This window comes from Haliotis rubra, unplaced genomic scaffold (assembly GCF_003918875.1).
Source record: "Haliotis rubra isolate DU_JTF1 unplaced genomic scaffold, ASM391887v1 Scf669, whole genome shotgun sequence".
Lineage (NCBI taxonomy): Eukaryota > Metazoa > Mollusca > Gastropoda > Lepetellida > Haliotidae > Haliotis > Haliotis rubra.
In genome coordinates this window covers 1-13631 of record NW_025767378.1, presented here as the reverse complement: position 1 = coordinate 13631, position 13631 = coordinate 1, and the positions used below count along the sequence as shown (strand labels likewise).

Here is a 13631-nt window from a genome sequence, read left to right as displayed (position 1 = left end):
GATGATATAGCGGGAACCACTCGAGAGCAATAAAGCATTATGAAATGCAACATCTCTTCACTATTTTCTAGTTCAGTTGATATCTTCAGATAATATCTTCACAATATATTTGTATAACATGCACTATATTCACGATATCCTTGTATTATGAGAATATATTTGTATAATAAGTATCATGTAAGGGCACAGATCTTCTCGATATCCTTGTATAGATAAATTATTATGTAAGGTCACAGATCTTCACGATATCATTGTATAATAAGTACGATGTAATGTGACAGATCTTCACGATATCCTTGTATAATAAGGTACTCTGTAAGGTCACATATCTCCCCGATATCCTTGAAAAATGAAGTGCTATGTAAGGTCACAGATTTTACGATATCCTTGAATTATAAGTACGATGTAAGGTCACAGACCTTCACGATATCCTTGTATAATAAGTACGATGTAATGTGACAGATCTTCACGATATCCTTGTATAATAAGGTACTCTGTAAGGTCACATATCTCCCCGATATCCTTGAAAAATGAAGTGCTATGTAAGGTCACAGATTTTACGATATCCTTGAATTATAAGTACGATGTAAGGTCACAGACCTTCACGATATTCTTGTATAATAAGCACCATGTAAGATCACAGATCATCGCGATATCCTTGTAGAATAAGTACTATGTAAGGGCACAGATCTTGACTATATCCTTGTATAATAAAGTACAATGTAACGTCACAGATCTTCACGATATCCTTGTACAATAAATACGATGTAAGGGCACAGATCATCCCGATATCCTTGTAGAATAAGTACTATGTAAGGGAACAGGCCAGTACAATCTCCTTGTATGAAATTGCAGCATGTAGTTTCAGAGATTAACCCACACTCCACTGAATGAGTGAATGAGGGAATGAGTGAATATGTTTTTACGCCGCTATTTACTCCAATATTCCAGCAATATCACGGCGGGTGACACCAGAAATGGGCTGCGCACATAGTACCCATGTGGAGAATCGAACCCAGGTCGATGACGTGACGAGAAACGCTTTAACCTATGGGCTACCATCCCAAATCACATCCCACCCCACCCCCACCCCTACCCCTCCCCACTGAATAGCAAATGTTTGACAGAGTACACTGATGTTTACTTTATGTAGGTAGCGTCGTAGCTGTCAAATGCCTTGGCATTATCCTGATGACCTTCAAAAAGACTTCACCGTGGTCAAGGTCGCAATTACAGTATTCCAGCAATATCATGGCGGGGGACACCAGAAATTGGCTGCATACATTGTACCATGTGGAGAATCGAACCCAGGTCGCCGACGTGACGAGCGAATGCTTTAACCTCTAGGCTACCATCCCACAACACATCCCCAACCCACCCACCCCCCCCCACCCACCTCCTACTGAATAGCAAATGTTTGACACAGTATACTAATGTTTACTTTATGTAGGTGGCGTCGTAGCAGTCATATGCCTTGGTATTATCCTGATGACCTTCACAAAGACTTCACCGTGGTCAAGGTCGCAATTACAGAATGACCTGGGTCCTGAATTAGAGGCACAGCGAAAGCAGGCATTCAAACAGATTTCGACACCTACATCAACGACATTCAAACAGATTCCGACAGCTACATCAACGATAACGACAACAACACTAAAACAATGCCGCGATGATTTTAAAGAAATATTTGAGAAAGAGAAACGGTATATATGTTTTGACATACCGGGCAGATTGGGGAATTTCATGTTTGCATACGCCTCGGTGTATGGAATGGCGACAAAGGTCAACAAGTCAGTGGTGACCAAAACGAACAACTTTCTGAAGTACTTCCGGATAAAAGCCAAGGTTGTCAATGACTTTTGTGTTTGTGAAACAGCCAAATTTGTCTACGAGGACAAACATTGTCAGTTTAGCAAAGATTTACTGAACTTGACCGAGAAAATAAATTATCGGCCTTTCCGGTATTTGCAGTCGTGGATGTACTTCCGGCATGTCGCAGACGACATCCGCCAACAGTTCAGGTTCAAGGACGAACTGCGTGAGAAAGCCGTCAGTATCATAAAGGTAAGTAAACAAATGGTCATCTTTCCCGACAACTTATACTGCATGATGTAACAACCTCTGGAATACAACACACTCCCTAATAGAAACAAGGTGTCAAGGACGATGACCTGATGATGAGTCTAACCAGCCTGATTGCAATAATCTGTTTTAAATCTGTATTAATAATTATAACAAAATAAAGTAATAGAATGACAAATTTATACACCCGTGAAGATCCGGGTTAGAATTGGTCTTCAGCAAACCACGCTTGTCGCAAAAGGCAAGTAACGGGATCGGGTGATCAGGCTCGCTGACTTGGTTGACACATGTCATAGTATCCCAGTTACGTATATCGATCCTCATGTTGCTGATCATTGGATTGTCTGGTACAAACTCGATTATTTCAGAGCGCCACCATATAGGTGGAATATTCCTAAGTGCGGCGTAAAACTAAACTCACTCACTCACTCAAATCTCGCTTCAGTATTCTGCAATACGTTTTAGAATAAGCCTATGTATGGCGCCTCCCAACTTGCCCCAGGCGGACTTTAAGGCAAACTTAATACTATTGAGCCTCCAACACGATGTGTATTAGCAACACTGAGGTTACCTTCCTGTTTCAGGGCTCTCGAGAAGCATTTGTAAAACAACTAAGAGTCCAGACTCGATTATTTACAGACCGCCACCAAATAGCTGGAGTGCGGCGTTAATCATCAGCCAACCAACCAGCATACTTACTTCTTTTTATATTTATTTACGATCAACTTCAAAATAAATATCCGTAACATCCACCTAAACGCCATCTATTAATGACTGATATTTGCCCGACTCAGACAATGTCGGAGGGTGAGATGGTAGCGGCTTTCGGTGTAGTGAGAAGTATGATAGTTCAATACAATGGCATGACGAAAGCAGAACTGAAAATAACATAACATTTTCTTTGAGTACGTATTCCTTTTTCAAGCTATATTTAGAAGGATGACAACAAATTTCGAGCAAGCCATTTGCAGACAAACCACTTTCCATATTCATAAGAAATATGTGCCAAACGCAGAGTCGATTGTACAATGTGACTATATCATTAGCAGATATTTGTTTCAGCATTACAGCTGTATGATGCTGTTTGTGAACAAATCGGTTCTGAACCAGAGAATTCAGTGATTGTAGTGGGTGTTACTTTAAGGCGAACTGAATACTAATGAGCCTCAAACACGATGTGTATCAGCAACACTGAGGTTACATTCCTGTTTCAGGGTTCTCGAGAAGCATTTGTAAAACAACAAAGAGGCAGGGGCCATGACAACGTAACGACTGTCGGCCTGCACGTGCGCAGAGGGGATATCATCAACAACAGGCACTTTGTTGAGTACGGATATATGGTAGCTCCCCCGCAGTACTTCTCTACGGCAATGACGTACTACAGAAACAACTACACCACAACATTGTTCCTGGTATGCTCGGACAACATTGCATGGTGTAAAGAAAACATAAACGGAAGTGACGTCATGTTCATGGAAGATAATCCATTCGAAGTAGATCTCGCTGTATTAACCCAATGTAATCATTCCATAATGTCGGTGGGAACATTCGGTTGGTGGGCCTCGTTCCTGGCAGGAGGCGAGACAATCTACCATAAACATCCAGCCAGAGACGGAAGCAAGTTAAGAATGCAGTTTTCAAAGGATTACTCAGACTTCTTCTACCCCGGATGGATTGGTATGGAGTGATGGACCACAATATGCAGGTGTGAAGGTGTGTGTGTTGTGTGAAGGTGTGTGTGTTGTGTGAAGGTGTGTGAAAAGGTGGAGAACTAATGGTCCATAATCAATGTCTGGATGTTTGTACATAATAGCAGATGATTGTGGTGCAGTGTGTGAGGTTGGTAGATGATTGTGGTGCAGTGTGAGGTTGGTAGGTGATTGTGGTGCGGTGTGAGAAGATGGTAGGTGATTGTGGTGCAGTGTGTGATGTTGGTAGGTGATTATGGTGCAGTGTGTGAGGTTGGTATGTGATTGTGGTGCAGTGTGTGAGGTTAGTAGGTGATTGTGGTGCAGTGTGTGAAGTTGGTAGGTGATTGTGGTGCAGTGTGTGAAGTTGGTAGGTGATTGTGGTGCAGTGAGTGAGGTTGGTAGGTGATAGTGGAGCAGATTGTGAGGTTGGTAGGTGATTGTGGTGCCATGTGACAGGTTGATAAATGATTGTGGTGCAGTGTGTGAGGTTGGTAGGTGATAGTGGTGCAGTGTGTGAGGTTGGTAGGTGATTGTGGTGGAATGTGTGAGGTTGGTAGGTGATTGTGGTGCAATGTGTGATGTTGGTAGGTGATTGTGGTACAGTGTGTGTGAGGTTGGTAGGTGATTGTGATGCAATGTGTGAGGTTGGTAGGTGATTCTGGTGTGGTTTGTCAGGTTGGTAGGTGATTCTGGTACAATGTGTTAGGTTGGTAAGAGATTGTGGTGCATTGTGTGAGGTTGGTAGGTGATCGTGGTGCGGTGTGTGAGGTAGGTAGATGATTGTGGTGCAGTGTGTCAGGCTGGTAGGTGATTGTGTGGACGAGATAGCTGGTGATTGTGGTGCAGTGTGTTAGGTTGGTAGATGATTGTGGTGCAGTGTGTCCGGTTGGTAGATGATTGTGTGGACGAGATAGCTGGTGATTGTGGTGCAGTGTGTTAGGTTGGTAGATGATTGTGGTGCAGTGTGTTAGGTTGGTAGATAATTGTGGGGACGAGATTGGTGGTGATCGTGGTGCAGTGTATTAGGTTGGTAGATGATTGTGGGGACGAGATTGTCGGTGATTGTGGTGCAGTGTGTTAGGTTGGTAGATGATTGTGGTGCAGTGTATTAGGTTGGTAGATGATTATGGGGACGAGGTTGGTGGTGATTGTGGTGCAGTGTGTTAGGTTGGTAGATGATTGTGGGGACGAGATTGTCGGTGATTGTGGTGCAGTGTGTTAGGTTGATAGATGATTGTGGTGCAGTGTGTCCGGTTGGTAGATGATTGTTTGGACGAAATAGCTGGTGATTGTGGTGCAGTGTGTTATGTTTGTAGATGATTGTGGGGACGAGATTGGTGGTGATTGTGGTGCAGTATGTTAGGTTGGTAGATGATTGTGTCACAGTGTGTCCGGTTGGTAGATGATTGTGTGGACGAGATAGCTGGTGATTGTGGTGCAGTGTGTTAGGTTGGTAGATGATTGTGGTGCAGTGTGCCCGGTTGGTAGGTGATTGTGTGGACGAGATAGCTTGTGATTGTGGTGCAGTGTGTTAGGTTGGTAGGTGATTGTGGGGACGAGATTGGTGGTGATTGTGGTGCAGTGAGTGAGGTTGGTAGGTTGTCAAGTTTGAACTCAGTCCTCCTATTTGATTGTTAATTAGAGTTAATTAAAGTTAGTGCTTTAAAACCCATATCAGTGCGACATTTCGCTTGTGGTTCAGTATACATTGGAACCCTAGAACCGGATCTGTTCACAGTAATATGGTTCCTGTGGTGGAAGACACGTTCGCTTAGTTTTCTACGCCTGTTAACCTTGGCGTTATGGACCGTTCATAATTTATGGCTATGGGGGTGATTATGATTTTAGGGGGATCACCCAGTTTTGTTCTGGGGAGGCAGGGGGGGGGACATTCACATTGAACATGCTTCTCCATAAAACTCATCTCTCACACACACTCACACACTCTCTCACTCTCTCTGTCTCTGTCTCTGTCTCACTCACTCACACACACACACACACACACACACACACACACACACACACACACACACACACACACACACACACCACCCACCCAGCCAAATGAGCCATTCCACTGAGATTTCTGGCTCATCGGTCACTCATCGGAAGCAAAGTTGTTTTCCTTCCGGTAACCCACCGAAGAGTATCATAGCACAGTCCGATGAACCCGATTTGTGTTTGTCGACTAGCAGGTCCATGTTCGACGAGTCGGGCGTGATGCGATGAGGCTAAATCGTCCGATGAACTAAGCTCAGAGCTTACTTCGCCATCGGACGATTTGGACAGTAGTTGTAAATGTTTTCACTATAAGCAATTCAAATCTTTGAGCTACTTGATAAATATTGATATCCAATTCAATATTTAAAAATTACATATGCCCGATTTCGGTGTTGTAATTTTAAAGTAGCAGTTGAAACTGGTAGATACATTAATGTTGTACATAATGAAAGGCATTGCCTGTTTTGTAAATTAAATGGTATCTTCGTTGCTGAAGTTGAATGGCATGTGTTTTATATCTGTGATGCATTTTCTCATATCAGAAATAAGTACATATCAAAATATTTTAGTAAATGTCAATCAATTATTAATTTGATATCTATATTACAGAGTAAAAATGTTAATATCATCAAGGATGTATGTCTATTTTTATACTTTGTTGACAAGAAACACAAATCTAAATGAAATAATATGTGCTCTAATTATCCATCAATTTATGTATATGAATTTTGGGCCGGAGGCCTGTTACTGAAATAAAATTTTGTTCTGTTCTGTTCTGTTCTGTTCTGTTCTGTTCTGTTCTGTTCTGTTCTGTTCTGTTCTGTTAAATCGTCCGATGAAGGAACTAATCTCAGAGCTTAGGACGCTGTTTCCGGTCGTAAATCGAGTCGGTGTTGGATGAAAGTCCAGTCAGTCCGATGTGTGTCGTGTTGTGCAACTATCGGACGTGTCTAACCGACGTCTTACGGCAATCTGATAAGTGTCCGGTGATTAACAGTCATCTGACGCTCATCTGATTGCAGTCTGCGATGTGCCCGACGCGCCTGATAGTTGCCCATCACTAATTCGATTCTCCTCGGAGAGTAACATGATATTAAGCACCGCCCGATTGCTCTCCGTTGTGACATCGGAGGTAATCGCTCATTAACTCAACTGCCATCCGACACATATAGCATAGCAAGCGGTGACATCTGACGGCCAACGGACTACAAAAGGAGGGTCAGCCGACACTCACTTCGCAGAGTTTCATGGGACACTACAGCACCAAGATCCCACTCTGGTGGGACACTAGATCACTTCATCAGCATACCCATCCACAAACTTCGTGGATATACTTGCAAATGGTTTCTCGAACAACCCTGAAGCTGTAAGCTATATGACAGTGATGGATACCGATCGCCAGCTGTAAGGTGCCTTAGGGTGCAGGCTAACTTGAGACCAGGTTCAAGGGCTCTCCTGGCATTGATATCACGCTTCATGAGTCTTGGTGCGAGTCTCTGGAGTAGTTCATCAGATTCTCAAGAAGAATGTCGTTGTATCCTCCCCTTTTATGCCAGAGAAATAGATGCTTGACAATTCTACACAAAGGGCAGATCATTCTGGAATAAGCTCCTTGTAGTGCGTTACGGGTATTTCTATCTGAGTCTAGTACAAGTCTCAATATATCAAATATGACGTGTGATGTCATTGGATTGTCTATGGATAACTGATATCCACGTCATGGGCTTATACAGAAACCTTGAATCCAAGGGTGTGTGCATGTGACGTCAGAGCAAAACGTCACAATTAGAAATTGTATTCTAAAATTAACTAAGCTTACAAATACAAATTACTACAAAGTTATTACAATCGCAGTACAAACCCAAAGTCAGTATGATACAACAACAGTGATTATAACAACATAGACAGAGATGCTTAATCCGCTTCCTGCAACAATGGTGAAGTTTGAAAAAATAGGCCTAAGCTAAGTATCTAGGGTAAGAAGGCCTCCATACAATAGCTGGTCTACTTTTTACTTGATATGTAATGTAAGATGAGATGCAAGAGTTAACTCCTTCTATATAACTATGAACAACATCCAGAAGATTCTCCAAATCACTGGGTCAGAATATAGTAGAAAGGCGCAAGGTGAGGTGAGGTGAAATTGGATTTAACGTCGTGCTTGAGAATATTTCGCTCATATGACGACGTGCATGCGTGTGTGTGTGTATGTGCGGCTGCTTGTACTAGCCCAGACTTAAACTGGTTTTATAGTGCTAGCCCACTGAGATACCATGCCGCAGTGAAGCATGAATACCCCACTCAGACACATTATACTGACTCCAAGCCGACCAGTCATTGTTGTACCCATTAATGCCGAGCTCCAGGAAGGGACCAACAAGTACCATATTTTAACGTCTTTTGGTATGACGCGGTCGGGGATCGAACCTGCGACCTTCCGCTCTCTCCGGGCGGACGCTCTTACCACTACACCACGGAGGAGGTAGAAAGGCACAAAGGTTGAAGTAACTTTTAGTACCTTCCCGAGATCTAAACATAGTAAACGTCTAAATATACACCAGTACCCTCTACTAAACGTCAGCAGGTACAATACATTACACTTGGAACATTATTTCACAACGAATAACACAGTGAAAATAATTTGTCAATAACATCAAGTCTATTGAACCGTTTCTGAATACATGATGTTCATGTATCTCTGTATCACGTTCTCTATTGATGACTTCAAAACCACTCTGGTGCTTTAAATGCCAGAACTTTGGACAAACTCGCAGGAATACAACTGTATGCTCCCGTTGCAGTGGTGACCATGAGTGCACAAATGTTATCAAGTGTGCTAACTGCAATGGAGAGCATTTGACCTCATCTAAAAATGCCCATGGTTTGAAAGAAAATCCCAGATTCTTGAAATCAAATATACCCAAAATATTTCGACAGAGAAGACAGAGGAATTGTCACCACTCATAATTGACGTCCCATCTGAGACAGAATTTCCAAAGGATAAGGATGAATCCAAAAGTGACAATAAGACAGTAAAAAGGACCAGGGCCCTCCAGCACGTGGAGGTGCCTTCTTTTGATTCAACCCCCGTAAAGGATTAAAGTCAGTATTAACCTTTGGAAATGGGAGTTAGTCCTTCACTCCAAATCCATGGGAGTCGATCCCACTCCCGATCAAGAACTCCGTTTGAGCCTCCATCAGCTCAAATGCCATTATTTAGTGGAATTGTAGTCCCCTTTGAACAGAACACAGACAAGTCTAAAATTTTCTATAATATATTGAACTAACCATAAGCAAGCTACAATGATTAGCAATAAGGATCTCTAGTACAATGCAGTTGAGTCACAAATCTAAATTATTGGGTCACAAATATAAAATATCAACTCACCAGACATTCACGGTGAGAACAAATATACTGATTGGAGGTTGTCATGTGAAAAGTCCCCTTGCACAACTCAACAACCAGCCCTTATACAGCTCTTACACAGTTCTCGAGCATTCTAGCAAAGCTAGGCTCCCTCATTATTCTCTCAGAACGATGCAAGATTTTCTCGAACATACGACCGGAAGTCAAAACAAAATAATAGCGAGCCGAGGGAGGCAACTCTGAAGTGCTATAAAAAAGGCGTACCGCTAAAAATGTTATTACCTTTAAACATGATGCGAGATGCGAGCCAAAACCTACACTCAAAACTTTAAACATTGTGACCCATAATAATTATAACCTAATCAATGATGATACAAATTACAAAAAACACTGTCATAACAATATTTACATCCTGGTACGGGCACATACTCTTCTCTCGATTTATCCATGACAGACTCTCCTGAATGAGTTTGACTGGTCAGTCCATGACGACCTGTGTGGAAGTGACCATTTTCCAACCATTCGCAAAGCTATAACTCAGTCTGATGACCCTCCTTCATCAAGATGAACTTCTCTGAAGCCAACTGGCCGTTGTTTGAAATACTGTCATCAAACAAATTAAAACCTGAACTGGTCAGTGGCTCAATCCTCGAAGGGTGTTAAAGCAGTGTCCAAATATTGCCCCACTGTGGGGATATAGGTAGGCGTACATGATTCCAAGTATTTTGTTCCTACCACGTTTAGGTCGTGGTATATTTGTCAATTGTAAATGCTGGCTAAAATAACATTCAAATGTCAGCTTCTGAACGGATGATGTAAATCCGACTGGGGAACTGTGCAGGAAGCAGAAAAGGTCCTCGTGGTCTCCTGCATGGTGGTCTTACGTTGGTTGCTGGCGGTGTATAACCCTAATTTTTATATTGTGTTGTGGGAATGATAAGTCATATGGCCTCAAACAAGTTTTACATTTACTCTGTTATATGCTTTCACACCGAATATATTTTAAAACTTATTTGACGCCCAAATCCAACCAATTCTGTTATATGGGTCAGAAGTATGGGGATTCCAACGTTACAATAATTGTCTCGAAAAGCTACATCTCCAAGTATGAACCAAATTCCTAAGCGTTGCCCCAACAACACCCATTTGCATGGTATATGTCGAATGTGGCCGATACCCTTTATACATCAGCTCCCAAGTTAGAGGCTTGAAATACTGGTTAAATATTCTTGGAATGCATCAACGCCAAATCCCCAAACTTGCGTTTAATATGTTTCTACATTTAGATGTGGGGCGGTGGGGTAGCCTAGTGGTGAAAGCGTTGGCTCGTCACGCCGAAGACCCTGGTTCGATTCCCCACACGGGTTCAATGTATGAAGCCCATTTCTGGTGTCCCGCGCCGTGATATTGCTGGAATATTGCTAAAAGCGGCGTAAAACCAAAACTCACTCACTCACTCACTACATTTAGATGTTTGTTTGCTTGTTGTTTAACGCCACACTCAGCAGTATTCCAGCTATTGGAGGCGGTCTGTAAATAATCGAATTTTGACCAGACAAACCAGTGATCAGCATCATGAGAATCGATCTACGTAATTGGGATGCGAAGACATGTGCCAACTAAGTCAGCGAGCCTGACCACCCGATCCCGTTACCGATTTTACGACAAGCAATTCTAACCCGGATCTTCACGGGTCGTACATATAAATAATATTACATGCATGAGCATCACATGTAAGAAACCATATTTTCGCATAGATTCGGCTTTGTGTGGTTAAACCAAACAGTTGGTGATATTAAATTCTTCTTTAAACAATTTCGTGAGCGATCTATAAATATGTTTTACCAAGAACGGCATTCCACTCCAGAAACTATTAAATTTTCGAGGTATGACTTGTAGAGAACGTCTTCAATTTATCCAGTTTAGACATGCATTGTTAGATGATAAATGAGGGAAGAAAAGTTTTCATTGAAAGATCGAAGGGGTTATGCCCAATGTGTCATTCTGCTATTGAAAATGAAATTGATAATCCTTTTGTATGTCCATTTTATTGCGATATAAGAAACAAGTATATACCACAAGGATAACTGGCAAATTGTCCTGTATCTCTGAAACTAAACTCAAGTACAAAAAGAAACGCTACCAACTTTTCAAAATTACCCTGTGAAGAAACCACAAACACTAGAAACATGCAATAAAGTTTATTGAGACGACTGACATAAAAAGTTTTTTGATGATTGTCAACAATTATAAATAACGATATGGTACCAATGTTACAGAGGATTCTTTTAACGACACTTCAGCAATTTCATTTTCATTTTTTTACACATAAACTTCTGCTAAAGAAAAGTCTATAGCAATGACTATGGTGAACTCTAGTAGCGAGTATGGCCTCCTCGCGCCTCAAGACATGCATAGACCCTTCTACGCATTGATGACGTCAGTCGTCTGACGTCAGCAGGTGGAATGTTCCGCCATTCTTCTTGGAGGGTGTCAGCGAGTTCTTGACGGTTTGTTGGGGGATGTTGACGGCGCCGAACACGACGATCAAGAGCGTCCCACAAGTGCTCGATTGGTGACATGTCAGGGGAGCATGCTGGCCACGGAAGAACATTAACGTTGTTTGCTTGAAGGAAGTTCTGTGTAATTCTTGCCACATGGGGTCTTGCATTGTCATGCTGAAGCAGGATGCCCTGTTGGCGATTGCGCATAAATGGCAGTACTGTGGGGCGAAGAATGTCATCGATATACCGTCTGGCCGTCAGGTTGCCATTGACGATGACCAGTGGCGTCTTTTGTTCTCCACAAATGCCTCCCCACACCATCACACTTCCCATTCCATAGGGAACGACCTCCTGAACGCAACAGGCGGCCTGTCGTTCTCCAGTACGACGATAAACCCGTGCCCTGCCATCGTTTCGGTACAAGAGAAATCTGCTCTCGTCGCTAAAGAGCACTCGCTGCCATTGACGTCGCTGCCATCGTCGTACTCGCCGTACCCACTCCAGTCGTCTCTGTCGATGTGCCTGGGTCAGCCGCTGTCCCCGGAACGGTCTGTAAGCCCTGATGCCAAAAGCTCTAAGCCGCCTGGTCACTGTGTGTCGACTGACACGACGACCTAACGCCAACGCCGCCGATGACGTCACCGTCAGGAAACGGTTGCGCAAGTGCAATGTGCGCAGGTACCGGTCCTCGCGTGGTGTTGTAACCCTGGGTCGGCCAGTTCTGGGTCTATCAGTAGTCTGGCCAGTCTGTCGATATCGTTGGACGAGTCTGGACACTGTTACGCGGTGACAGCCGAGGGTTTGAGCGACGTGGTCGTGGTGGCGCCCATCTCCAACATTCCCAATGCTCTTTCTCGCTGCTGCGCTGTCAATCTCGGCATTCTTCTGGTGTCGTTTTGAGACAATGATGCTGTGCTTGCCTTCTGCATCGAATTTATACCCCAGTCAAACGAAAATTGTATTTTAATGACTAAAAACGTGCATTTCATGTTTTTGTTTGGAAGTGTACAAAGCAAGGATTCTGTTCCAATTTTTGTTTGTAAACACCTAAGATGTGTTCGGGTGATATAGTTCCTGTACCTGGAAACTAAAATTTTTTTTTAGTAATTCATATTTTATAATTTTTTTGTTTGTAGCGTTTCTTTTGTACTTTAGTTTATTATATTAAAATTAGCTATATATGCTAAAATGCAATTTCTCTTAGAAACAAACTGTTGAAGATTAATGTTATAACGGGATATGTAAAACGTGTTTGTAAATGGCAATATGTAAAGCTCCTTTGTATACGGGCCGGAGGCCTTACTTGCAATAAATATTTGAATAGTTGCTATACTTCGAAGACAGGTTTTAAAAAAGTATGAATATATTCATTTTCAGTGTGTGCCTTTTTGTCAATGTGACGTAAAAGTTTAACTCACTCTATTGATGACACCAGATGTTTGCAATAAGCTGATTATATCGCGGTCACCGTTGGCACCCGACTCAAACAAGGTATGTCAGTTGTTCACCTGACCAAAATACGGTAGCACCGAGACAGTCTTGACTGTACCTCACATGTTGGGAAATGAGAGCACCAAATACTGGAACAACTCCTGTAATATTGTTGTGTGTAGTGAGTGAGTGGGTGACATGGGGTTTTACGCCGCTTTTAGCAATATTCCAGCAATATAACGGTTGGGGACACCAGATATCGGCTTCAGACATTGTACCCATGTGGGGAATCGAACCTGGGTCTTGGGCGTGACGAGCAAACGCTTTAACCACAAGGCTACCCCACCGCCCTCTGTTGTGTGTACCAATGGCCCCTTATGTTATTTCTGGCGCCGCTGACCCGTGAAGGTCCGGGTAAGAATATTGATCTTCAGTAACCCGTGCTTGTCGTAAGAGGCGACTAACGGGATCGGGTGGTCAGGCTCGCTGACTTGGTTGACACATGTCATCGGTTCCCAATTGCGCAGATCGATGCTTATGCTGTTGATCACTGGA

General features: G+C 42.8%; 1 protein-coding gene and 1 long non-coding RNA gene across 4 annotated transcripts in view; both read left to right on the top strand.

The window, feature by feature from the left end:
- The window catches only part of LOC124257620 (galactoside alpha-(1,2)-fucosyltransferase 2-like), a 32965-nt gene extending 29021 nt beyond the window's left edge, over positions 1 to 3944 (top strand). Inside the window, exons 2-3 of one of the 3 annotated variants that reach the window (XM_046691724.1) lie at positions 1972 to 2064; positions 3297 to 3944. In XM_046691724.1, coding sequence (XP_046547680.1) covers positions 1978 to 2064; positions 3297 to 3770 — 561 coding nt within the window. In that variant the 5' untranslated portion in view covers positions 1972 to 1977 and the 3' untranslated portion in view covers positions 3771 to 3944. Of the gene's footprint in view, positions 1 to 1153; positions 1226 to 1485; positions 2065 to 3296 lie in introns of those variants that run through there. The other 2 variants (XM_046691723.1, XR_006893316.1) reach the window with 2 other exon arrangements.
- The window catches only part of LOC124257621, a 70020-nt gene extending 64405 nt beyond the window's left edge, over positions 1 to 5615 (top strand). Inside the window, exons 2-3 of the long non-coding RNA XR_006893317.1 lie at positions 3990 to 4012; positions 5309 to 5615. This is a non-coding gene — a long non-coding RNA (uncharacterized LOC124257621). The remainder of the gene's footprint in view (positions 1 to 3989; positions 4013 to 5308) is intronic.
- Positions 5616 to 13631: the final 8016 nt, after the last annotated feature.